Source organism: Lolium perenne, chromosome 1 (assembly GCF_019359855.2).
Source record: "Lolium perenne isolate Kyuss_39 chromosome 1, Kyuss_2.0, whole genome shotgun sequence".
NCBI lineage: Eukaryota > Viridiplantae > Streptophyta > Magnoliopsida > Poales > Poaceae > Lolium > Lolium perenne.
The window spans coordinates 70,581,029-70,608,668 of NC_067244.2; the positions used below are offsets into that span (position 1 = coordinate 70,581,029).

Here is a 27,640-nt window from a genome sequence, read left to right on the forward strand (position 1 = left end):
TTCCCAAGCTGATAAAACTTGGTGTTGATGGGTTCATTCGGCTCCATCTGAAAGAGAATTGGATGAGTTAGTTAGAGAGTGCAAGGTGTGACAAAGTTTTAAGTTGATTCAAATAAGATAGAACTTGATTCCTCAAATTTTGGCAAAGTCTCAAAGATAAGAGGGTAGTAATTTTTCACAAATAAGTTCTTCCATTTGATTTCCAAGTTAAGTTTTTCAGAACGCCCATTCTAACTAAGGTCTTCTAAGGTCAAACAATGGCTCTGATACCAACTTGTCAACACCCGGATTTTTAAGTCCGAATGCCTATTATGTCATACATCGCAATCCCAGGAATATTGTTGTTGCGAGGCATAATAGTTAAGTATCACAGTCATCATTCATTACAAATCATAAGTCTTACAAATTGGAATCACATGATCCATATTACACGAATAATTGATCTATTGATCAACGAACAAACACAAGTTCCTAGTTCAACATAGCGAAAGCGTAAGATACAAGGACTCTCTAGTCCACAGGCCAACGCTTGACGTCGGAAGGCGCTTAGTTGTCGTAGGCGTCCTGCTGGTCATCTCCTTGGTCGTCTTCATACTCTGGCCATTTGAATAGCCAGGGACAAAGCCGTGAGTACGTTGAGTACTCGCAAACTAATACTAATGTAAGTGCTAGACATTCTAGTATGGTTTGCTAAGCTCTAGTTTATTTGCATAAAGCTAGTTTTAGTTCACAAAGTTTTGGGAAAAAGCTTACTCAAATGCTAACTAACTCAAGTGGGAACATTAGTGTCATTCCCACCATTCAAGTGGTGATTTCAATTCAATCCACCACAAGTCATTTCACCATCATCCTTTTCAACATCATTTTCAAAGATATGACATCGGAAACTGTATGGCCTTTCCAACCGTCCGTAACCGTGGACGCGGCTATTCGAATAGGTTTACACTCTGCAGAGGTTGCACACTTGTGCCACAACATTTGATTTCATCCGTCGGGATTTCCCCGAATCATCGTAACACAGTACGCGGATCATCAACCATAACCTTTCACTTACAAATCCTAGTATGAGCACCTCTCCCCATGAGCTTGGCCTCCCAGTGAAGGCAGACAGTCGGCACAGGAGGCGCAGGGAGCTTGGGCGGACATTCACCTCATTTCGCATCATATCGTATCGTTTCTTTTGTGGTAGAGGCAGCTTTCGGCATAACCCCGATGACGCTTGTTTAGAGGGAACCCATACTAAGACGCATAAACTTCCAGTTAAGCCCTACCCATAATCAGGTATTGTGGGGGTACTTGATAATTGGAAAGGTATCGCATTCAAACCAACATCATGTTTTATCAAAAATCACCATCTTCTCTTGGTCATATTCACCTTCAAAAATCATTCAATGGAATGCATCTTCATTCCAAGGTTTACAAATCCTTTCAAAATTCACAAGGTTCCCATCTAGAGTAGTCAAGTTTTAATTCATTAGCACTAGCTCTAATTCATGAGGGATGCTAACTTGCTTTGCTTGGGGGAAGACTAACTCACTACTCTAGTAATCAACTTGTACTTTGACCAAAGTTAACTATAAAAGTAACTCATTTAGAAAACAAGTAACAACTTGTAAAGTAAAAACTTGGGATGGGTTCATATAAGAAAAGGTAAGAACATGGTGCCTTGCCCCAAGGGGGCTTTGCACTTTGCAAGAATAATAGCTTGCATAGTAATTTAGCTTGCCTTGGTAGTTCTCAAACTGTTCCTCCTCCTCCTCCTGGTAGCAACCTTCTTCTTCGGCGTACTCTCCGGTGCTACCGTCTAAATTTGAATACGAGTATAATTACTTACTAACTCAATGGCTATTCCACACATCACAAATAAACACACAAACTACTTTATGCACACAAAATAAATAAACTAGGGTGCATGGGTTGTGGGGTTTAAAAAGAACTTGTATTCCATATGTAAATGATAGTTTCCATAGGGTTCTTGAGAAATAATTTCCTCTCATTGAAATCTTCTTAAGATTTAATTTCTCCAACAATCATGGATGAACTCATATTGACCTAAGTCAACTGTTCATCATCATCATTTGAGAAAAGGATTTAAATGAGGTGGATCACCTCATACCATTTAAATAACACTACCTTTGATTTAAATCTCAAGTAATTCATATAAGAGAGTTTGGGACCAGGGGTCCAAACATCCCATGAATCCATGTGAGACAAGTTTAAGTGAAGTGTAAGACTTCACACAAATTAACTTTAATAGTTTTGGATAATATCAACTAGTTAAACTAGCCATAATATCCATTCATTAAACCATGGCATGATCATGCAAAGTGACCACACCATTTTATTGTAAAAACAATTAGTGTAAGTCAAATGTGAGCTATTAGAGTTGGAATTGACTTAATATCTATTTTGGTTGATTTTTGAGAATTATTTGAATAGGGAAAAGTCCTGCCTTGTTATTTTTATCACATTAATTCTACAAAGAATTTGACCATGAGGCCAGTGGCATGTTGTAGAGAAATTCAATGGCTTTCTAACAATATAAAATTCACTAAATTTGGTTTAGCCAATTTGAAAAGGTTGAATTTCAAAGTTTGGGCATTATTGGAATTTATTTGAAAATTAAATAAACTAGGTTTGAATAAAAGGGCCGGCGGGAAACGCTATTGGGCCAAAGGATTTGAAAACGGCCCCACGGCCAGCCCACCACGCGTACTGTGCCGCGTGGGCTGCACAACAGGTGGGTCCGCTGTCACCTCCTTTAAAACCCGAAACGGTATGGAGACGTGTGGTGCGTTGGATTAGAATTAGATCGGACGGCACAGCCATCGTCATCTCGGCGAGATCCCGACGGTGCGGCGGCGCAGTAGGGAGTGGGAGAGCTCACCGCGGCTCCAGCAAGGGTTGGCGATGTGCGCGGTGAAGGTGTAGACGACGGCGAGTCGGCGGTACCGGCGGCAACTCCTGGATCGGCTTCAATCGGCGGCGAGCTTCCGCGCGTCCGTCGGCGATGAGGTGGCGATTGGGTGGTTACGGCGGCGAATGTGGATGGGGGAGTGGCTCGGGCGGTCGAGTGAGAAGAGGGGAGGGTCTTTGGTGTGCTCAATTCGACGAATGGAGCTCTCCTTTTATAGGCTTGAGAGAGGGTGGCGGGGCGGTGGCAAGGTCGACCATGGCGCGGCTTCTCGGCGGCTGGTCGAGCTAGGCGAGGGCGCTGTCGGGTTCTCCTCGTCCGTGCGAAGCTAGAGGTGGTGCTGGCTTGGTCGGGGACGTGCGGTGCGGTTGCATTTCTTCCACGACGGCCGCGGCGCGTACGGGAACAAGTCGTCGTCTCCGGCGCCGGCGGTCACGGGTGCAGGCGGGCGCGTGTCTAGCGGCGTCGCGGTGTCACTGCGGTGCTCAACTGTCGAGGAGGGTCCAGGGCGTGCTCGAGGTGGTGGCGCGGCGCGTGGCCGAGGGTGCCCGTGGCGCGCTCTCGTGCGACGTCCACGGCATGCTGGCCGCCATGGGCGCGCGCTGGTCCGGCCGATGTCGAGCTCCTCTCGGCCGTGGCCGGTGCTAGGTGATCCGAGAGTGAGGTGGAGGGCAAGGGCGGGGGTGGCCGGGGTTGGCGATGAAGGAGAGAGGAGGTGGTGCGGCATGGTGGTGCCATGGCCGGCATGGCCATGCCATGCAAGCTATCCCTCCTCCTTAGCTCCACTATGTGTCATTGAGGGTTAGAGGGAACCAGGGGACCAAATGGGCTAGGTTTGATGTAGGTTAGAGGTGTAGACCACTATAGCAAATAGTGTCTAAATAGTGTTCAATTTTGGAAATTACAAAATTATCCAAATTGGAAATAATTCAAAAGGTGAAAGTTTTTGAAATGTGAGTGTTGAGATAAGTTGTAAATGACCAGAGGTGATTTGAGGTGGTGGTGGAAAAAGTGGAATTCAAGAATTGGCCAAAATGGCTAAGTGGAGATTGTTCCACTTGTTAAAATGTTGCAACTTTGGATGAGCATAGCTATTGATCCAAGATGAATTTGGCAGGGTGATCTTCATCAAAGTTGTTCACCTTGATGTTGTCTTTGAAATGGTGCAAAGAGTTAGCAAGAATTGGTTTGGAAAAATTGATTTGCAGGGGCTCAAAGTAGTGATCAGACTATATTTGGCAGATTTGGCCATTATCATATGTGAGTGGGAATTGTGTTTGAAATTCATTTGAAAAGTGAAACCTTGATTCCAAAAGTTGTAATAAGTGTTTAAAAACATTATCCAACTAATGGTGAAGACCAAATAGGTCTAGGGTCAAGATTTATAAAAATGCCATAGGGCATATGTGAGGGTTTTTAGGGTTTTTCAAATATTGGAATTTCTTCCTCTTTGATTTATTTGGTTTGTGATCTTCCTATGATCACTCTAGGGTTTTAGAGCATATCAAATACAAGTAGTAACAATCATCATGGCATATCACTCAAATGCACAAGTCCTATGCATGGTCCTATATGCAAAAGAAAAGTTTTTGTTGGTTTGAAATTTTGCTTTCTGGAATTCTCTAACTTTCTTTTTTTTTATTGAAATTTGGGGTGTTACAGTATCCTAGAAAACATAAAGATTGGAAGGGGGACTTCATGAAGAGGATGGAAGGATGTAAAACAATGTGTATCGTAGCAAGACAAGGGTGGAGGATGAGATGTGATGCGAGTTGATTAAATGAAGAAAAATAAGCCAAGATTTGTTATAATCACAAATTGCATGCACCTCATGTTTTACATGTGTGACGTATATATTTATCTTGCTAGATGGCATAAGAAGTCAAGCATCATTGCAATCAACGATGATGTAAATATGATTTTTATCGTTGATAGTAAAAACATATTAGCTTTGTGACCAGCAAGAGATTTGACAGACAATCTTAAAGAAAAAATATATCTACATGGAAGAAAAAATTGCTAACAAGATTAATAGTTTTATAAGTTATATGCTTTTCTTCCGTGGCAACGCACGGGCATTTAACTAGTATCATTGTAATACTTAGCTTCTAAAACTAGGTCGAGAGTTTTACGATTTAGAATTTGAGACCACGAGATTGGAATCCAGCCTATACATAAGATTTTAATATGTTTTCATCTAATTAAATCCAAGTGCATTCGTGTCTGTCATTCGTGTGCATAGTGAGCATAGTATTTTCATGTTGTACCAACTTATGCTTCATGTTCTTTACTTAAAATTTGAATTCATGTGATTTACTTAAAATATTGTAAATAATTTCGACTTTCATACTATACAAATTCATGCATATACATAAGTTGAATGTATTGTAAATAATTTCTTATTTTAGTTAAATGAATGTTAACTTGTATTCTGAATTTCTTGTGCACTTTTGTTTCCAAGAGAAGACTGGTTTGTTCACAATTGAAGTAGTGCATAATGGGTTTATGTGGATTAATATATAATTTTTGCTATGTTAGTGAATCATATTCACATTTTGATAATTGCATTGTTGACAGTTGATAAATCTCCTAGATCTTTAATGAAATTCTGGGCATCTTGGGCTATGAGAGAGATGGGAGACTGCGTGTATACTTGTTGTTGCCAGGCAAGGACATTAGAGTTGGCTTGGTCCTAATTGAGAAACAACATACATTAGAGACATGATCAATGCAAGCAAGTCAGAGAAGACACTTGTTTCACTTATTGATCACACAAACTTTCTCAAGGCGTTGAGAGAAGTTATCATTGTAAAGCAAAGAAATGCTCCAAGTCGAGTTGAGAAAAATGTTACAAGTATAGAAGCATTTGTTAGAGTTGAAGCTTCTAGTTCATCTCATGTTTTAGTCACACATAAGAAATTAATGCAGAATATACAGTATGATGACATTGGCAGTGATGAATTTGAATTCTATACGGTGATTTTGATGCCGAAGACAGAGATGATGATATCTCTGCTGATAATGTTGAGAAATTTGTCAATCATAATAACGATAAGAAATCAGTGAGGAACATGAAAATGAGGATGCCTTAGAAAATGACGATTTAAATTTGCGAGACGAAGATAGACAACTCTTGAAGAAGAATATCACATTATTTAATCGAGAAATTCATATGGATAAACCTTCTTTCAAACATGGGATGCGGTTTAGTGGTATTGAGGAGTTGAGAAAGGCATTGACAACATATAGTATCACGATTAGAGTAAAATTCAACAAGTTGAAGAATGAAAAAAGAAGGATAAACACGGTGTGTGCTCCTGACTGTTCTTCGATGCTTAAAGCTTCAAATGATAGGAGAAGGACATGTGGTTTTGTAATAATTGCATATGAAGGAACTCACGAGGTATGTGACGGAAGCTTTCCAGTTAAATCCATTACTTCCAAAATTTTGAGAGGTAAATTCATGCATGAATTCAAGGACAACTAGAATTTAGAATCTGAAACTTTTGCTGCAAGGGTGCTAAGGGAATACAAAATGTGCCCCAAGAGGTCGAAGCTAATTAAGCAGAGCAAGGAAAGATGCATTGCTTCAAATCCATGGTGATGAAGAAGGATAGTTTAGATTGTTGATGGATTGTGGGCAAGACCTAAGGAGGATCAATCCTAGTTCAAAGTTCTTCCTGAGAACTAATTAAGTAAATGATCTTCAAATTCTAGAATATAATGATAATTTGGCCACAATTTGTTGGATTTATGATGCTTGCTAGACGTAGGATTTTCATTTGTAGATGGGTGTCATATCAAAACAAAGTACAAATGTGTGCTATTGATATTTATTGGAATAGACCCAACTGATTGCATATTTCTAGTTGCACTTGGTCTAACTGAGGTTGAATGCACTAGTTCATATGAGTGATTTCTCAGTGGACAGTTATGAGTGGCAAACAAGATGGTCGAATCAATGTTGGTCAAAAAGTGTTTCGAGATGCTGAACACATGTTTTGTGTTAGGCATATGATTCAGAACTTCAAAAGGGCATGGCATAGAGGATAAACATTGAAGAAAGACATTTGGGGTTGTTGCTGGGTCAACAAGTGTCCCAAGTGGCAGAGAAGTATGGAGAAATTAAAGGTTGACAGTGAGGCATCTTATGCATGGATTGAAGAGCTCGTTCCGAACAAATGGGTAAAGGATTTTTTCAGTGAGTTTTCCAAGTATGGCATGCTATTGAACAACCATTCAGATGTGTTCAATAGGTAGACATACATTCTATAATTTTGTTATCTTGCTCAAATGTCTCATATTGTTCTATATTTTTGTTTTACTTTCAAATCATCGATATCCTAGAAGCGAGGAGATACCTTTTTCGTTCATGTTGGAAACAATTTTCTACAAAATTATCCAAAGGACAAAAAAAATAGAGAGAAGCTCAAAAATCGTAGATGAAATTGCAGAGGTGGTTGGCCATTCATTTTTGGACTTCACGAATTAGCAGCCACGACCATTTAAATTGGTCGTAGTTGTCTATATAAGGTCGTAAACCATATCTTCTCTATGACAAATTAGTGCATGGAAATTATGACCTTACTCACAAAAATGGTCGTGGATATGTAGGGTTTGGACCGTCCTAGATGGCTTATGGCCATTTGTTGCAAAATGCTCATAGAGTTATGACCAATTCACCCAAGATCATTATTAGAAGGTCACTAGTTAACACATTTCTTGTGCTATTTACATCTGTGATACCTTTCATACTTGAAGTATCTTGTATCATCATATATGTTGCCTCACCTAGTTTGCATTAGTCTCACCTACATTTATGCAAAGCCTAAATTGCAAAAGAAAAAACAAAGCCTATTCACCTCTTCTAAGTTACCATCTCTATACTTTCATCTAGCCCAACACCAGATTGCTTCAGGTGGGAGCGATCCTAGAGCCTGCATAGAGTGGGGACCCCTATACATCGGCCGACTCGTGCTGCTCGGCTACGCCCACGCCATTCGCCAAAATGGGCCAACCCATTTATCGCTCCCGGCTGACACTCCATATTCTTCCATATGGAGCGCTCCCATTTTGATAGTAGGTAACATGTTTGTCCTTTTGTTTCTTCTTTTAATTTTAAATCTAAACAAAAAGATAAATCTGTTTTTTTGAACATTTACCAAATTGAACCAAAAAAAGAAAAGAATGAAAAAAAAACTGACCATAGTAGTGAACCAGCCAAGAAAAAAAAAACCTTCTAGAATGTTGCAACCGCGATAACCGATAACGCGCTAACCGGCCGAGGCCCATGTCGTCGGGCCGTCTGCGGGCGTGGACAATTTGCGAGCGATAAACAGGAATTCCTGCATCGAGCGGCGGATAAGGGACTCCCATCCCTCGATAAACATCCAGAATAGCTCCCAACTCCTCGATGACTCCCGTCCCCGAATCGAAGCAGTAAACCACACCACCCGGACGGCCCCCTCAGATCGGAGGTCCAACCCGAACTCCGTCGGCGATGGCGCCGCCGCCGCGCCGGCTCCTCCTCGTCCTCGTCGGCTTCCTTGCCGCCGCCGCTCTCGCCACCCTCGCCGTCGCCGTCTACGAGGACCAAGTCGGCCTCGCCGACTGGTACGTTCACCTTGCGCGCCCATCCACTAGCATAGATCCGATCCGCTCTGCCCCGCCCGCGCCTAGATCTGATTTCCCTCTCACGACGCAGCGGAACTTCGAGTTCGTAGTTTAGATCGCTGTTCCATTGTTATGCGTGGAGTTGCGCGCCGTGGCAGTGTAGGGTTTTCGGGATTTAGGCCACGTACGATGTGCTTGCTAGTTTTCGAGCTTGTTTGTTGTTGCCGAGGTACTTGTTCTAGCTATACCAGTGGAGTACTATGCATGTGACGAACGGGCCGGCTGTTCCAGCCTCTGAGGTTAGCTGTGCTTCCTGTAGATTAGATCAGATTCTGTTCTGGAACTTCTTACTGGTTCAAGGTTTTATTGTTGCTTTTGCGAACCTAGAAGAAGTTCCAGAAACATTTACTCAGCTTAAATTTCATTGCACGCACACAGCCTTTTATGGTAAGGCATTGTATTACGGGTGATCAAGTGCAGCTGCTGAGACTGTGACATCATGATGATAAAATGGTTGGCCTGGTGGTGCATGCGCCCGTCCTGCAATATCAGCCTTGTGCTGTATCGCTAAATACAGTAGATCACTTTCTTTTGGCTTTATTTGAACTTTTCACTGCATGTAATCATTAATGGCTTGGACAGTGCACCTCTTAACACCACTTCTATTGCTCATTAGCACCACACAATATTGGGAAGTACTCCCTGTATCACCATTTGATCACGGATGTCCTTTGCAGGCACCAGAAGTACATAGGCAAAGTTAAGCAGGCAGTTTACCACAGTCAGAAGAGTGGAAGGAGACGTGTTGTGGTCTTGACGGAGGAAAATGTGATCGCTTCGCTTGATCTTCGCTCAGGAGATATATGTCAGTTTTCCTTGTCACATAATTTCTTTGGGATGCCTGCCACTGTTGTGCTACACATGATGTGTATCCGTGTTTTCTTTAATATATGTCAATTTTTTGCAGTTTGGCGACATGTCATTGAGAAGAATGACCCTGTTGATCAGCTTAGTCTATCGCTTGGAAAATGTGAGTCTACATGTTTTCTTACATTTGAGATACATGTAGTTGGAAGAAAACCTTGTTGATGCTGTTTATTTTCATGTCTTCTGTTTTTTTGTCCCTTGTTGATGGGATAAATATATCCGTTCAAATTTGTTTAGTTATTATTCTCTTAAGTTATATGTGTACATCAAACAATGATTCTTCATGTACATAGTATGTACTTTTACTTGCATTGGCAAATTCTAGCACCTAATTTTATTTCAGATGCCTATTTGAGTTTGATATCCTTTTGTGGCATTCATATAACCACAATATATACTGCCATATCAGATAAGAACATGAATCAACAAATACAGGTATTAGTTAGGCAATATGAGATGCATATAGGTCTCAAATTGGAAGGTAGATCTATACAAAATACCACTCAAGTATCCATGGTTTTTAGTAATGCGATAACTACTGGTGAGCAGCATAATGTTTGCATCTCAGAGGGTGAAGATAAATACATTTTGTTTCACCATTGAGAAGATAACAGGGACGTTGCATCTATTTAAGTATTTATTGTTCAAATATTTAGAGACTAAGTGCTTAAGCGGTTAAACCCAAGAAACGTGGCTTAAAACTTTCTGGCAATGGATCATGGTTATTGAACCATGTAGACAAGAGATGGCTTTAGTAAATATGTGGAGCTCACTAATTAATATATTCTTCTCAAAAGGCAATTTGTGCTGTTATTTTCCCTTACTGGAGGTATGAACAATGCTTATGTCCTGAAGTGTGATTTTTTGTGATTCTGTGACTTAACTATCAGAGGCATGAAAGCAATTACTATACAAATGTTTATGTGAGAACAGTTTTACCTGTTTGTTGCTTCTTGTTCTTTCTTCATTTTTGTACATATAATTCATTGCATTAGTATTATGTGAACTTTAGTTTGCTAAGCGACATGTATATAACAGTCTGATTTTCAACATGTATTCAGATGTTGTTACTCTTTCTTCCGGAGGTAGTATATTGAGGGCATGGAATCTTCCTGATGGACAGATGATCTGGGAAACCAATATGCAAACTTCCACAGCATCAAAATCGTTGCTGCATGTTTTGGTTTGTATTGGAAAATTATCATATGTTGGTAGTAAAATATATTTATGTTTGTATCACTTATTTAGAGTGACCGATCCCCTTTCTCTTGCAGTCAAACAATAAAGTGGCAAAGGATAATTTGGTTTTGGTTTCGGCTGGACAATGGATTTATGCTGTATCAAGCATTGATGGAGTCATTTCTTGGGGAAAGAAGTTCACACTTGATGGGTATGCATAAGTATGCCCTTGTGTTACTTGTTCAGAACATGAGAAAAACCCTACTAACTTCTACTTGAATGTCTGTGCAGCCTGGAAATCAAACAAGTCACTCAATCACCTGAGAATGATATTGTATACGTTGTTGGGATTGCTGGTTCCTCAAAGCTAGCTGTTTATCATTTGAATGCTAAAACTGGAGAAATAATAAAGGATATCCAAAAGTCATTGCCTGGTGGATTATGTGGCGAAATGTTACTTGGTTCTGATAATAGGTTGGTAGCATTGGATGAGGCCAGGTCAGCTTTGTATATTGTTGAGTTCAAGGGTGAGAGCATCAGCTACAAGAAGGTGCAAATTTCAGATTTTGTTCAAGACATATCTGGAACTGTCAAACTTCTACCTTTGATGTCCAATGGTATCATAGCTTTGCAATCATCTTCTACTATTTCTCTCCTGAAACTTCAAGGTCTGAATCGGTTGGAAGTAATCCATAGCTTTGACCGACCAGCCGCTGTGAGTGATGCTCTGACAATAACAGAAAAGGATGAGGCTTTTGCTGTTGTGCAGCATGTGGGTTCTCAAATCGAATTTATTGTCAAAGTTACAAGTGATGCAAGCAACGAAATTATTAGGGAAAAGGTTAATATAGATCAGCACAGGGGCAGTGTTGAGAAGGTCTTCTTGAATAATTATGTCCGAACTGATAAATCTCATGGTTTCCGGGCTTTGGTTGTTATGGAAGACCATTCGATCTTGTTAATTCAACAAGGAGCGGTTGTCTGGAGCAGAGAGGATGGACTTGCTTCAATTGTTGATGTAATGGCTTCTGAATTGCCTGTTGAGAAGGATGGTGTCTCAGTTGCGGATGTGGAACACAATCTCTTTGAATGGCTTAAGGTAATCCCGACTCTACTAATGTTTTTCTTTGATAAAGTTATCTAGAAAAAAGTTACTTCAGAAAATCTCTTACTAAAGCTTACTTTGTAAAATTTATTATCACTGGATTAAGTTATAGTGTGGGTCCATCCATAATTTTTTTTATTTCCATTGTGTGCGCTTCTCAATTTTTTTCTTATGGCACTTGACCATTGATTCTTATATAGGGACACATGCTGAAACTCAAAGGAACTCTAATGCTTGCGAGTGTTGATGAACTTGCTGCTATCCAAGCATTGAGAGTCAGAAGCTCTGAGAAAAACAAAATGACCAGAGACCATAACGGATTCCGAAAACTTCTCATTGTACTGACAAAGGCTGGCAAAGTAATAGCTCTGCATACTGGAGATGGACGTATTATCTGGTCGAACTTGCTGCCGTCCCTTCGTGCTTCTAAATCCGGCGAAATGCCTTCTGCCTTGAGGTTATACCAATGGCAGGTTCCCCATCACCGTGTGATACGTGAGAACCCGTCCATACTTGTTGTTGGCAGATCTGGAGCAGATTCTGTTGCTCCTGGAGTCCTCTCTATTCTTGATTCATATTCTGGAGAGGAACTGAACTCTCAAAGGTTCGACCATTCTGTCGTCCAAATTATCCCATTGACGCTGAAGGATTCGTCTGAACAACGTCTTCATCTTATTATTGATTCAAATTCCTATGCTCACCTGTATCCAAAATCTCCGGATGCCCTTAACTCATTTGTACCTGAAATGTCAAATATATATTTCTATTCCGTGGACATTCAGAAAAATGCTATTAGAGGATATTCATTGCAGAAGTCATCTGACCTCAATTTGGATGACCAGTATTGCTTTGGTACGAGGGAGTTATGGTCTATCAATTTCCCTTCTGATTCAGAAAGGATTGCCATCTCAGAAACACGAAAGATGAATGAGGTATGTTCATTGACTCTGCGCGCTCTAATTCATGTTATGTGGCCCGATTTGTTTTTATTAAAATATGTTATAACATAAACTTTGCTTGTTTCTTATGACCTAAAGGTTGTCCATACTCAAGCAAAGATCATAGCAGATCAGGATGTGATGTATAAGTATTTATCGAAGAATTTAGTTTTTGTTGCTACTGTGTCTCCTAAAGCTGCTGGTGAAATTGGATCTGCGGCACCTGAAGAAGCTTCACTTGTTGCATATCTCATTGATGCTGTCAGTGGACGAATACTGCACCGTGTGACTCATCATGGTGCACAAGGCCCTTTACATGCCGTGAGTACATCTACTATTCTGTGGCCTTAATCTCTTGTCAGTTCAGTTTTCAGCATGCGACAGTTATACTCCGTTTTCATCCTTCACAATATATTTGGCATGCTTGAATTTTGACACTCACAGTTACAACATTTATATCTTCATGCAGTAGATATTTTTTCACAACAAAGCTGTTGCTTCTGCATTTTCTTGTGTCTTTGTATCTTGTTTTTAGATGACTCCTCTTTATCAAGTATTAACATGCTTATTTCGTTGTGTTTTCAAGGTTGTAAGCGAGAACTGGGTGGTCTATCATTATTTCAACCTACGAGCTCACAGATTTGAAATTGCAGTAATCGAGATATATGATCAATCTAGGGCGGTATGACAATATGCACACTGTTGTAATTATATAATCTGTTATAGCATTTCTATCGGTATTGGTGGTTGTATTAACTGCACTAAGTATTCACACAGGACAATAAAGATGTTATGAAGCTCATACTTGGGAAGCATAATTTGTCTGCGCCAATGACTTCTTATTCCCGGCCAGAGGTTATGGTGAAATCCCAGTCGTACTTTTTTACTCATTCAGTGAAAGCAATGGCAGTTACACAAACAGCTAAGGGTATAACATCCAAGCAGCTTCTGATCGGCACGATTGGTGACCAGGTATGTTGTCTCGTTTGTATTTCATACATCTCTTAGTTATGCACTAAAAGGTTGTGGCCCTTTATTATCCTCTATAAGAGAGTGTTATACAATACACATTTTGATTGTTGTTTACCTATAAAAGTCATTGTACATTTGTTGCCCTTGTTGAATGCAGACATGGTTTGTATTGCACCTTGTATAGTTGTATATGTGCTTTCTGCCATAGCAATGGGTTGTATATGTGCTTTCTACAATAGCAATGGGGAAAATTGATGGACATCCTATAAGTCCGTCCTTTTAGCATCATGTAGATTCTGAATGTTTCCATTGTGAAAAGTGGGTGCGACTGATGTTTATATTAGATCCCTTTTCAATACAAACAAAATCATGCAGCGCTCAGTTAATCAATGTTAAACTTTGGGACAGTTCTTTCAAAAGTACGCTTTCACTTTTTGGAACTTCACATGTTCTGTTAGTAACATAGTGTTTTTTGTTCAGATGTCCATGCCCTCATTGATTCCACCGCCACTGCTGACAGAATGCTCTGTTATGCAGTAATGCTGTGGTTTACCTGGGCACTGTTCATGTGTATTTTATTTTTGTCGAGATGTTCATGCGCGTTCAGTTTCTTTTGTTAGGAATTGTTAGGTTAGAAAACTATGCGTGTCGAGTCAAGCCTGTTAAGCTCAATATCATCTGCTTATCCAGCATTTCTTTGAAGCGAACATATTTCCATCTTTGTGGACAAGATAGTTGGCTGTCTGATATGAAGTCTGTGTGCCGATACTAGGACCATATATTTACAGAACATATGCGTTGCAGGTTTTGGCACTAGACAAGCGCTTTCTTGACCCGCGCCGTTCAGTGAATCCTACACAGCAAGAGAAAGAAGAGGGCATTATACCATTAACAGATTCTTTGCCTATTATTCCACAGGTATTTCTGTTGTCTGATGATCAAAAGTTTTGCATTCACATCTATTATCCTTGTAATAGGTATTATAATACTATAAAGAACACTTATCGGTGTTTACTATCTTCTGATGACAAAGTTGCTGTATGGTATTGCCCCCTGAAGATTCTAGGTGTCTCATTAGTGTGGTTGCATTGTGCTCCTGTTGCAGAAGCTGCAATAAAACAATACCTTTTTGTCTGCTAATTCATGAATTAGTGCAGTATTATTTTGTAAGACTAGTACAGCATGTTTTTACGCACTGGGATGTGGGGACTTACACAATTTTGGTTGCATGGTTAAAATATGATGCTTCTTTCAAGTACAAGAATACATTAATGATTTCATGACCCTGCAAGGTTCTTCCCTGAGTTTAGTAATTGGAATTTCTGAACTAGTTTGTGCACAAAACAGCTAGTTCATTACCACCTTGTATTATCTGTGAAACATAGTTTTCTCATTAACTTTCGGTTTCACTGGAAAGTGACCAAGGAAGAACTTTCTTAAAGTGTGTATATGGCTCATTTGAATATCAATACCATTCATGATATACAAGTACTTCCAGTTCATTCAACTACCAACCTCCCTCCACCGCCACTTATCCACCATACATACCATACTTTCTTGCCTCATGTCTTCTGCTTGATATATTGGTGAACCATCTTAAAAAGGACATACTGCTGAACAGCATGTTTGGTTAACTTTTAATGGAAAATTTAATTATATTCATATCTTGGCATGCCTAGTTTTGTCAAGGTGCCACCATTCCAATATTTGAATACCTGAAAGCTTCTTCTGTCGTTGGTTAATCAGTCATTATTCAGCCTGATTAATGATTATGTCATTTTTCTGGTGCAGTCCTACGTGACACACTCTGTTCAAGTGGAAGCCCTGCGAGGAATTGTTTCTATTCCTGCAAAGCTGGAGTCAACTACTCTTGTTTTCTCGTATGGTGTGGACCTCTTCTACACTCGGCTTGCGCCATCAAGAACGTACGACTCGCTCACCGACGAATTCAGCTATGCACTTCTTCTAATTACAATAGTTGCATTGGTTGCTGCTCTTTTTGTTACTTGGATTTGGTCTGAGAAAAAGGAATTGAGAGACAAGTGGAGGTAAGTGAGGCCTCCACATTCTCATGCGGACGAGATTTTGGGCCCTAGTCTGCATCACTATCTTCCTCTTTTGTAGTGGTAGGGTTCGTTGTACTTTTGACTAGGCCGTTATTTGTGTAACATTTGAAAGTAAAGCTATTTCCTGGGATGACACTGCATAAGTACTTGTAGAAAAGCCACTTGTGCTATTAGAAATCCTGGACATGACATTGAAGAACTGGCGGATCGGTCTTGACATGCTTATAAGTTGTAAAATGTACCACATAGACCAAACTTCTCAGCAGAATGTTAGAAGTGTTATTTCTCTTGTAACTTATTGAAGTTCTCTTATTCAACTTGTCTATTCTGAGTAGAGAACGAATTTCACTCCTTTGATCATTATTTCTGTTTTTGAGCTGTGATCCTCATGTTTCTGGTTTGTGCTATCTCCATTGCGGAGGAGAATATCCCCTGTTTTTTTTTTCTCCTGAAAGCATGCCAAAAGTGTGACATATGTTTATAGAAGATAGAAAGCAATTACAGGAAACTAGAAGCACACTGCCAACAATACATCTAGGTTACACTGACTCCAAAGGTGCTGTTGCAACCACACTAGAGAATCAATCTATCTGTTGCTACATGGTTACCCAGGTTTTGATATCAGTGTAGTGATGTCAGCTAGTGAATGAGAAGTCAGCTACTTTCTGCAGAATACAGTGCCACATGACTTGGTGAGGTGTTCCTTTTTGATGATACCGAGAAGCTGCACGGTTGCATATTATTGGCAGGCTAGAACAGGATCTTTATGCTTTGAAGTCCTGTCCTGGCATAGCAATTCTTGTCCTAGGGTTTATGTCAGTATGTGTGTTATACTTTACTTGTCACAGTCCCGTCATTCACGTTGCTTTTGCTAGCAATCAATGGTTCAAAGTCTGATCAGCGCTTTGTGATATCCTAATGTCCAAGAACATAAATTATATCTATTGGAATGGATAGATTTTGCTTTCCAGTTTTGTTTTTCTTGGTTATGCGTGGGGTAATCTCTTGCACCGGTGCAAGCAGGCTTCGGCCGGCCGGAACATGTGTTGGCAGAAGCGGATGTGAGATGTCTGCCATGATCGGGAAAGAAGAGTAAAGCTGTGAGCTTTTCCGGCCTGGAAGATGGAAGTCGAGTTCTCAGCTCATGCAGCAGGAGTCACGTCCATCTTCTGGGCCTTTTGCTTTTCTCATCTTCAGGTGCTTGCTGGATTCTTCTGCCTCCACACTGATGGAGCCTTGCCACGAACCCCATTTCTCTTCTTTTTTGGCTGTCGAATCCTGCTTCGCTGTCGTCAAGGTCTCGTCCTGTAGCCAAATTGCAACAGCCGAGTCGGTTATTGCGATGGGAGCGATCCTTTTGTCCGCATCAATCGATGGTAAATCTGTCCAGCCCGGGTCGATTCATGGCGCATCTTTTACTTTGGCCTCAGCTACGCCCTAGTAGGTAGTGAATTCAGCTAGATGCCGGTGCTGGGTGCACTACCAAAGTGCTGTAACGATGTGAAGCCTCCTTTCCCTTTTAACTGAAACCCTGGACCAGACCATCACTGTTGAATCACAAAGCGAAGGTGGACACATGCAATGTTTGCGTTCTGTGGTCGAGCTGCCTTCCTTGTTGTCATACCCCTCGTCCCATTCTGCCCTAGCTGTGTCAGCCGTTTGTTTCTGTAGTCTTTGTTAGCTAGGACTAGGAGGTTGCCCTGACACGGAATGCGCGTCTCATCGTGCCCTGACACGGAAGGCGAGGTCGGCCGGTGATGACTTGAAAATGGCAGTTTCCGTGAACGGGCCGCTGTGCGGCAAACCCCGGTGATGGAGATAATGATGCCACCGGCCATCGGGTCACCTCCTGTAGAGGTTATTATCAGTCCAAGGATGAACGTAAATCAGTTTTTTGTCCTAGGGTCCTCCTTCGAGTTGGTGATCGCGCTGTCAGATTGTGTCTACCGATCTGTGCCGGACTGGGTTATTTTAGAAGCCACTTAAAACATTACTCGTAAAACATCTCCAGCGGTCCGATCCATTTCAAACATCAAATGTGTCTATTTGGATCAGGCCGTAAACCAAAAATTAGCCATGTGGCCCACATTATCCATTTGGAACAGCGGCAGATCAAATGGCCCGCGTATTTTGGTCTCCCCGCTGGCTTTTTCCTCATTTTCCTCCAAGTGGCTTATATTAAAATGGAAAACAATAATTGTGCACCAAATTAATTTAGTCCACTATAATTCACAATTAATACACTCCACCAAATAAACAACATAGTTCACACAAAAAATAAAATGAGATGACTACTGGCTTTTTGCCAATGCCCACTATCAATCAAATCGTATTGAAGTCGATCATGAGTGTGACGATCATGGATCTCATGATACGCGTGGAGGAACTTCTCAAACATTAGTCCCTCAGGCTGTGACCCAATCAATTCACTCGGAAATTGCCACCCTTGGTCATGGATGCCTCATCACGCCCATCCTCAACAATCATGTTGTGCACAAAAGCGGTCATCATCTTCCACATGGTCTCAACGCTCCATATTCTAGCAGGATGCCGAACAATAGCCCACCGAGATTGGAGCACACCAAATGCATGCTCCAGATCCTTACTACAAGCCTCTTATTGTTTGGTAAATCTCTTTTTTTTTTTCTCTGTTCTTGAGGAACATGGGTTGTATTCACAAGTGTGGACCAGGATAATGCCATCAGCAAGTGTAAGAGCAAGATCCGTATCCCGTGTTTTGTGTGTTTGATAACAACACTCGAATAATTCCAACCGTGCACAAAGATTGTCTTTGATAGGTTTGCAATATGTACGGTGCCCTCGCCGGACACATTATGATTGGAAGACTAAAGAGTAGTTCTTACGTTTTCTGGTTTTGTGTGTGTGTCGCGAGGTAACATGTAGGAGAGGAAAAGAGGAAAAGCAGTTTTAGCCATAGCGGTACTACCGGTACCAGGAGCGGTAATACCGCTACCCCTACTGGTACCGCTCCGAGGTACCGCTATGAGGTTTTGCTCTAATTTGTCCCACAGTACTCGTTACGGTACCTCTGCGGTACCATGAGCGGTAGTACCGCTTGCAAGCGGTAGTACCTCCCACGGTACCGCTCAAGTACCGTAACTAGTTATGGTAGTACCGCTTCGGTACCGCCATGGTACCGCTTCGTGTCCTCTAAGGCTTGGACCCTATTGCGGTACCTCGAGCGGTAGTACCGCTCGGTGTCCACGTGGACAAGTTCAGTGGGGATTTCGAACTCAGAGCGGTAGTACCGCTTAGGCCAAAACTGCACCTAACGGTTGGATTTGAGGAGACCTATATAAAGGTCTCTTCTTTCCCAGCTCGTTTTTAGCTCTTCTCTCTCTCTCTTCTCCATTGTTGCTGAGCTCAAACTGACGGGATCTCCCTCCCTACCCAATCAATCTTGCTCATACTTTGAGGAGTGGTGGAGGAGACCCCGATCTATCGTTCTACCGAGAGAAAGTTCACCAATTCGTGGTAGTCCTTAGTGGATCTTGGTGGTAGAGTTCCTATTGTGGAATCTTGGAAGAAGTGGACCTATGGAGGCTAGCTTGGTGTTGTACTAGCCCCATAGGTCGTTGGGAGCCTCCTTGTGGTGTGGAGCTCGCCCCAACCTTGTGAAGGAATCACCGCCTCGACCGGTGCCATAGTGGAGAAGGGGGAGCACCTTTGTGGAGCTCTCTCGAGGAAGAAGGTGAGGCCTTCCTTCGTGGTGTGGCCGTCTAGTCTCTTGTGTGAGGCTAGCACCTCCTCAACGCAGACGTACTCCCTTTTGTGGGAGAAACTGCGGGAAACAAACCTCGCCTCGTCTCCGCGCCCTCCGGTTGTCCCGCTCCTTACTCTTACTATCTTGTTTGTTTCCTTTGCTTGTTGTACTTGTCTAGGATCATAGTAGGAACACCACTATCACTAAAGCTATCACCTTTACCTTCCGTTGCACTAAAAATTGAAAAAGGCTAAAACTTGACGTAGCGTCCATTCACCCCCCCTCTTGTTCGCTACGATCCATTCAAGTGGTATCAGAGCAAGGTTTTCTTGCTCGGGCTTTACCGCCTAAGAAATGGCCGAACAAGAGGTGGTTGTGAATGGAGTCCTTCCCGGTGAGCAATCATCTCCATCATCAATTGCCGATAATACTCCAGCTACTTTGGATGACCTCAAGAAATTGGAGTCATCCATTGTGATGCGGCCTAAGGCCACGTGGGTTGCCCGATCTCACGAATTGACCGAGGGAAAGGCGGGGGAGAGGAAGAACACGAAGAACACGGCGAAGAACACGATGAACACACGCGAACGCACGCAACACAACCCGATACAATTCCGGTTTACTCCCGATAGCCCGAACCACTATCACGATAGAATCTCTCAAGGAGAGACACGAGGTAGAATCCCCGAGAGAAAGACCGATATACGATCTATGGAGTCACACGTGTGAGAGACCGCAGTAGAATCACAAGTGCGAAAGATAAATCATATAAGGAGTGCCTTGATACAACTCATAGATTTGTGTCTAAGAGAGGAGGGGGTTTCCCTAATCCCAAAGGGATGGTGGAGGCATGAGCCAAAGGTTCTCTCAAGTTCATTCCTTACCTAATGAAGGGGGAGGTGGGAGCCTATATATAGGGAGCCACTAAGGAGGGGTAGTTTAGGCATACAAAGAGCATAGTGGGATGGTTTATATTTTGAGCTTCGCAGTGGGAACGGCGGTGTCGGCGTAGGCATGGCGACAGTGCCGTCTTCCTCCGGCGTCGAGCAGGGTGGCAGTGTCGGCCACTCCATGGCGGTGGTGCCAGCCTTCCTAGACGCGTCTCCTTCTTCCGTCTCCTCTTCCATGCTTCCGTGACGTCGGACTTGAGCGTAGTTCTTGATGATGACCATGATGCGGATAAGACCGAAGGTCGCCCCGTATCATCTCCCCCCACTTGAAAAAGAGTCGCCCTCGACGATGAGTCTTCATGATTGTGTACAGGAGGTAGATGACACCAACGCTTCAATGTCCCTTCACTTGTCAAGAGCCCTATCAATAGCACAAGAAAAGCAAAGGAGCAATCAAAGCGTAGCCAAAGTTCAATGGATTTAGCAAGAGAGCTCAAGTAGAAGGAGGTCTGACATAGGCATCCCAAATGGGCTTGCCGAAGATAGTACCCGGGGTTTACTGAAGGCCCACTACCCGAAGAATAAGAGGATTCGAGAGCCCAAGATGTATTTAAGGAAAGATAGAGTTGTAATAGGAAGTGTTATTTTGTAATCTGGCGGGATGAGTTAGAAACCGTCCCGGACTCTGTAATTTGTACTACACGAATCCCTCGGCTCCACCTCCTATATAAAGGGGGAGTCGAGGGACGAGGAGATCATCGAATCATTATCTGCAAACCCTAATTTTCATAATCGTCGAGTACTTTTCGGCTGAAACCTTCGAGATCTACTTGCCCTCTACTTCTAACTAAACCCTAGCCTACAATCCATAGGCATTGACAAGTTGATACCTTGTCAATTGGCGCCGTCTGTGGGAATTAGAGGCGTAAGGATCTGATCTCGATGGCACGTTCAAGATCTTCGACATCATCAACTGCAAGCAACACAATGGATCGAGGTAAACAGATCGCTGCTGGTCTTGTCGATTTTGTTCCTCACCCACCCTCCCGTTTGGATGCATATGCGTATCTGGCGGAGCCCATGGAGATGACGTTCGGAAGGTTTCACTTTCGCGTCGAGAAGGAAGGATCGTATCGTGTCGAGGTTCCGATTTCGTCGGGATCGTCGAAGGTCGATTCCGATTTTTCAAGCTATGCGTCGTCAACCGAGTCAGGAGAAGAAGAAACTTCGGCGACACGCTACATCAGCACCAGAACAAGAGAGAAACTCGCCAAGATCTTCAACGACATGTCGTTTGAGTCATCTGCGGACTCATATATAAGCGATGGCTCAAGCGATGTCGACAGCTATGACTTCATCGACAAATCTATCACAGTGGGCAAGGTCTTCATCAATCTAAACGATGATGCCACCAAACCCAACATAGATCTGAGTACAAAGTATCATCAGATTTATGCCATTGAAGATCAAGAGGAAACATTCGAGGCTTTCGACGATCCGGGAAATCCATACGTCGATCCCTCCAATCTGCGACAAGGCCTGGGCAATAAATACGTCGGGCCGAGAGCCGCGAGATAGAGTCCAACTTTCACAAACAGCGTGGGACGAGCGCGAGAGCTATGAACGATGCAGAACCAATGGCTACCACGGCCACACCAGAGGAATTGCAAGCATATCAATATAGGCTCGCACGAGCTGCGAGGGAATTGGAAAAGCAGAGACCGAGTTGAACAGAGAAAGGAAGCGACACGCATCCGAGCGGGAGAAGGGCAGATCTGAGTCGACAATCTAGAACTTCGGGTGATAGCCACAGGGAGGCTCGGAGCAGAGAGGAAGATCAAGGTTACAACACATACCCGAAGCGAAAGAGAGCACTTGGTTCAAAACCTCGACATGTCCTTTATGTCGATAGACACAAGAGGAAACATTATCCCTAAGACACCGAAGCTGGGTATATGGCGACACAAGCTTTTATCCTCGCGTCTAAACCACCTCCAGGGTGATCCAAGGGAAACACTATACAATATGGCGATAGCAGGAGTTGGAGCTATGGGGACGGCGTTCGTTTCAACGCCTCCCGAAGGAACAACAAGGCAAAATAGTCCACGACCTGCAGACAACGGCGGCAGCCACGAAGGACCAAGTAGAGCAAGAGATACGGCAGCACAAGCAAGAGTCGACAGAGCACGACAAAGCAGAAGGGATCATCGGCAATCTCCGGAGCTTAACGACGAAGATATGTGCGGCTTGCCATGCTTCACGAGGAGAGTCCGAAAAACTCGAGTCCCTTCAGGATTCAAGCTACCCGACAATTTCACAAAGTTCGACGGCCTTCAAGATCCGGAGGATTGGCTAGTCGCCTATGTGGAGCGAGTGAGGCTCACGGGAGGAACCAGGGCAACAGCCATGCAAAGCATTCAGGTGCATTTGAGTGGAGCCGCACGATCGTGGATAAAGAAACTCACTCCGGGATCTATCGACACTGGGAAAGTTTCGAGGACGTGTTCGTCAAGAACTTCGCATCCACGTGCAAAAAACCTGCGTCGTTAGAGGAGTTGAGAGCATGTCGACAAAAGCCGATGAGTCAATGAGAAAATACATTCAAAGATGGAATATCATCAAAAACTCGGTAGAAAATATATCCGACGAGAGAGCAATAGATGCGTTTGTTGCAGGGAATCAGGCGTGGAGATTTTGTCGAGGACTTGGGGAGAACCAATCCAAGAACGATTCTGCGTTAATGGAGATAGCAAACAAATGGGCAGATGGAGAAGATGCTGTCTATAACAAACGACACAGGTCGCCAGAAGAGGACCGGGGGCGAAACTATCAACCAAGGCGACGGTTTCCTCGGCAGTACCAGAATTACGACGCTCCAGGACAAATCTCGGCAGGTTTTCGAACAAATACAGGAGGAAACAACAGAGATGATTATCGAGAGAAGCGATGAGCAGCGAAGCGACAACGGGGATGATTCTCGCAACAACGGACAAAATAGCGGGCCCAGGTTCCCAAGGCCTTTCATGTCCCTGAAGAGATGATGAACGGGCCGTGTCGGATGCACTTTTTCATTGACAACAACGGTAAAAGACGGTCGGGCACTTGCAGAAAGACCGTCCGAAATTTTCAGGCAATGCTAAGGCATGCAGAGCACGCTAATGCTCGAGCAAAGACAGAGAAATCCTCGGGAACCCAGGAGCGAGATCTACCTGCCACCACCTCCCGCAATCACAGACGACAATCGACATCAGCTCGGAATAGCAAGAGCACCCCCACCACCACCTTACGTTGATCCCAATTCTCATGGAGCGGTGTCGATGATTCAGAAGGCAAGGCCATCAAATAGAGCTCAGAAAGTAATCTCACGACAAGTGTTTATGGCAGAAAAAATGCCTCCACCAACTGTCGAGTATCTTAATTGGTCAGGGCAAGATATTGGGTTCACCATAGCAGATCATCCGCAACAAGTTCCTCGACCAGGGCGATCGGCACTTATTCTACCAGCAGTTATTGCGGGGTTTGACGTCTCTCGAGTGTTCATAGACGGCGGCGGCAGCTTAAACCTCATGTATGCAGATACATTGAGGAAGATGAACATATCCTTAGCGAACACGAAGCCAACAGACACAAGGTTCCACGGTATCACACCAGAGAAGCCAAATTATCCACCGGAAAAATCAACCTCGACGTTCGGTTTGGAACCCGAGAGAATTATAGAATCGAGAGGCTGGAATTTGAAGTCGTAGATTTTCCGTCGCATGACTACGCTTTGTTGGGACGACCAGCATACGCTAGATTTATGGCAGTGCCACATTACACATACCTGTTGTGGAGGCTACCTGGACCAAGGGGACCAATCACAGTCAAAGGAAGCTTCGCTTTAGCCGATAAATGCGACAAGGATTTTCATCGGCTATCAGAAAGTTTCGGGATGCAAACTGAGTATTTGGCGTCAAAAAGCATGACTGACTACGACGTCGCCAGACGTTGGAAGGCCAAATAAAGAGTCAACTTTCAATACCGAGAAAAATTCTAAGGAGGTGCAAATCCACCCGACAGACCCGAAAAAAACGACATCCATTGCAACAAATATGGATATCGCATAGGAAAGCGCTCGTCAAGTTCCTCCGTGAGAACTGGAAAATCTTTGCATGGTGTCCAGGTGACATGCCAGGAGTACCCAGGGAACTTGCCGAGCACCACCTAAACTTGGATCCACTAGCAAGACCAATCAAACACCCTTTGCGGCGTTTTTCGGAACCAAACCGCAAAGCCAGGCTATCCGAAATAAATCGACTCGAGGAGGCTGGTTTTATCAAAGAGATATCTACAGAAGCTACATGGGTAGCTAACCCAGTGATGGTGCCAAAGAAACACACGGTAGTCCTTCGCATGTGCGTCGACTTTACGTGTCTCAATAAACATTGTCCTAAGGATCACTTTCCCCTCCCAAGGATCGATCAAATCATCGACTCCACGGCAGGCTGTGAACGTCTTTCCTTTCTGGATGCATACTGCGGTTATAACCAGATCAGATTAAAAGAAGATGATGAAGCCAAAACAGCGTTTATTACACCTTACGGCGTGTTACGCTACAAGACAATGCCCTTCGGTCTAAAAAATGCGGGAGCAACATATCGAGGATGATGCGAAGTGTTTAGCAACACAGATCGGGAAAAACGTGCAAGTATACATCGATGATGTCGTCATAACGTCAAAAAGGGGGCAACGCTGATCGAGGATCTCAAAGAAACTTTTGACAACCTCGACAAATTCTGCCTAAAGTTGAACCCGACGAAGTGTTCTTTCGGTGTCCCGAGCGGAGAACTCCTGGGGTTCCTAGTCTCGACAAGAGGGATTGAAGCAAATCCCGACAAAATACAAGCTATAGTAACAATGAGGAAGCCAACAAAGTTGAAAGAGATACGACGACTAATCGGGCGAGTCGCGACATTGAGCAGATTCGTCGCCGAGGCTAGGAGAAAAAGCGTTACCATTTTACGCTTTGATAAAGCAAGGAGATAAATTCCAATGGAACGAAGAGGCCGATAGAGCCTTCGAGGATTTGAAACGCAAAATTTCGACACCACCAATTTTGGTGGCACCAAAGGAAAAGGAACCTCTCTGCTGTATATTGCAGCCACACCTCAAGTGGTTAGCACGGTGCTAGTAGTCGAAAGAGAAGAAGAAGGCAAAATCCATGGAGTGCGAGAGGCCGGTATACTTCGTGAGCGAAGTTACGTCGCCCTCAAAACAAAGGTACCCTCAGTACCAAAAGCTAGCATATGGAGTGTTCACAACAGCACGAAAATTGCGCCACTATTTTTCGGCACATCTGATCATAGTGGTCAATGAAGCTCCCTTGTCAAATATACTAAACAATCCAGAAGCTACGGGTCGTGTCTCCCTTTGGGGAATAGAACTTTCCCCTCGGGACATCACGTATGAAAAAAGAAAAGCAATCAAGTCGCAAGTTTTGCCAGATTTCATCGCAGTGGATGGAGCTGCAAAACACAGGACCTCCAGACTTGTCGAGAACCTGGACCATGAACTTTGATGGGTCCAAAAGACTAGAAGGGGCTGGCGCAGAGTAGTGCTCATATCACCCGAAGGCGATAAGTTGAAGTACATCCTTCGGATGACGTTCCCTAACGCATCTAACAATGAAGCAGAATATGAGGCTCTCATACACGGGATGAAGATGGCGAAAGCCTGCGGTGCAACTCGACTAAAAATCTTTGGCGACTCACAACTGGTGGCTCAGCAAGTTATGAACCAATGTGACGCAGTCAATGATAGCATGATGGCATACAAGGAGGTGTACAACGAGCTCGAGAAGTTGTTCGATGGATGCGAAGTAAATCATATTAGTAGATTGAGCAACGACGAAGCCGACGTTCTTGCAAATATCGGGTCGCAATGCCTTGCGGTCCCGCCAGTGTGTATTCGGGAAGAGATATGAGAGAGATCCACCAAATCAACAAAGTCAAAAAAGAAGGAGAAGAAACCCTCGGGGGCTACCAAGGAAGAGCAAGAGGAAGAAGAAGAAGAACAAGACCTGGTCATGGTGATACAGATACCATGGATGCAGACGTTCATATCATACATCCTCAGGAAAGAAATACCCGATGATCCAGTCGAGGTAAGGCGAATAATTCGACGCTCCAAAGCCTTCACGGTAGCCAAAGGGGAATTATACAAGCGGAGTATTTCAGGCGTCCTGCAAAGGTGTGTCACACCCGAAGAAGGAAGAATAATTCTGAAGGATGTACACGAAGGAATCTGTGGCCACCACGCAAGTAGTCGAGCTATTGCAGCCAAGGTTTTTCGGGCAGGATTCTCTTGGTTGACAAGAATCGAGGACGCTAAGGAAATAGTAAGAACTTGCGACGCGTGTCAAAGGTTTGCCGCAAAACCCCACTCTCCGTGAGAACTAACACCAATACCATTGTCATGGCCCTTTGCCCAATGGGGACTTGATATGGTAGGCAAGTTACACAAAATCCTGGCCAGGAGGAAAGGAGTATATGCTAGTAGCTGTCGACAAATTTACAAAGTGGATAGAAGCGAAGCCGATAAATTCACCAGACGGAGCATCTGCAGTAAAATTCGTAAAAGGCCTCGTCTTCAGATTTGGAGTACCCCACGACATCGTCACGGACAATGGCAGTAACTTCACATCCAACGAATTCAAAGATTATTGCAAGGAAGTAGGTATCAAGCTGCACTTTGCATCAGTTGCACATCCTCAAACCAATGGGCAAGTCGAGAAAGCCAATGGCATCATTTGCAACGGCATCAAGAAACGCCTGTTAGGACCACTGGAAAAAGCTCGGCATACCTGGCCAGAAGAACTACCAAGTGTGTTGGGGAGCATCCGACCGACACCAAATACGGCGACCCTGGAGACCCCGGTTTGGCTAGTCCATGGAGCAGAGGCGATCGCCAACGAAATAGAGCACGACTCCCCCGAGTCACCGAATATAATGAAGAAACTTCTACGGCAGCGTTGGAGGACGACGTCGACGCACTCGACGAAGCTCGAGACGAAGTACTATCAAGGGTAACCAAATACCAACAGGACTTGAAAAACTACCACAGTCGACGTTTGCGGCCGAGGTCTTTTCAGGTGGGAGACCTAGTTCTTCGGCTCACGCAAAAAAGTCATGAAAAACTCGAGTCACCATGGCTTGGCCCTTACATCGTCACAGAAGTAATCGGAGGAGGAGCATACAGAATAAAGGACAAGAAGACAGGGGTGGAGGAGCAAAACCCTTGGAACGTGGCGCAACTCAGGCGTTTCTATGCCTAG

At 43.5% G+C, this 27,640-nt stretch overlaps 1 protein-coding gene across 1 annotated transcript; it reads left to right on the plus strand.

Annotated features, from left to right (window-relative positions):
• Positions 1-8,319: 8,319 nt before the first annotated feature.
• Positions 8,320-16,026, plus strand: LOC127296727 (uncharacterized). The gene is made up of 12 exons (XM_051326927.2): positions 8,320-8,527; positions 9,265-9,392; positions 9,495-9,557; positions 10,516-10,637; positions 10,729-10,844; positions 10,925-11,732; positions 11,939-12,670; positions 12,776-12,997; positions 13,263-13,358; positions 13,454-13,648; positions 14,453-14,566; positions 15,440-16,026. The coding sequence occupies exons 1-12, from the start codon at positions 8,415-8,417 to the stop codon at positions 15,698-15,700; spliced, it is 2,970 nt and encodes a 989-aa protein (XP_051182887.1). The 5' UTR covers positions 8,320-8,414; the 3' UTR covers positions 15,701-16,026.
• The last annotated feature ends 11,614 nt before the right edge of the window (positions 16,027-27,640 follow it).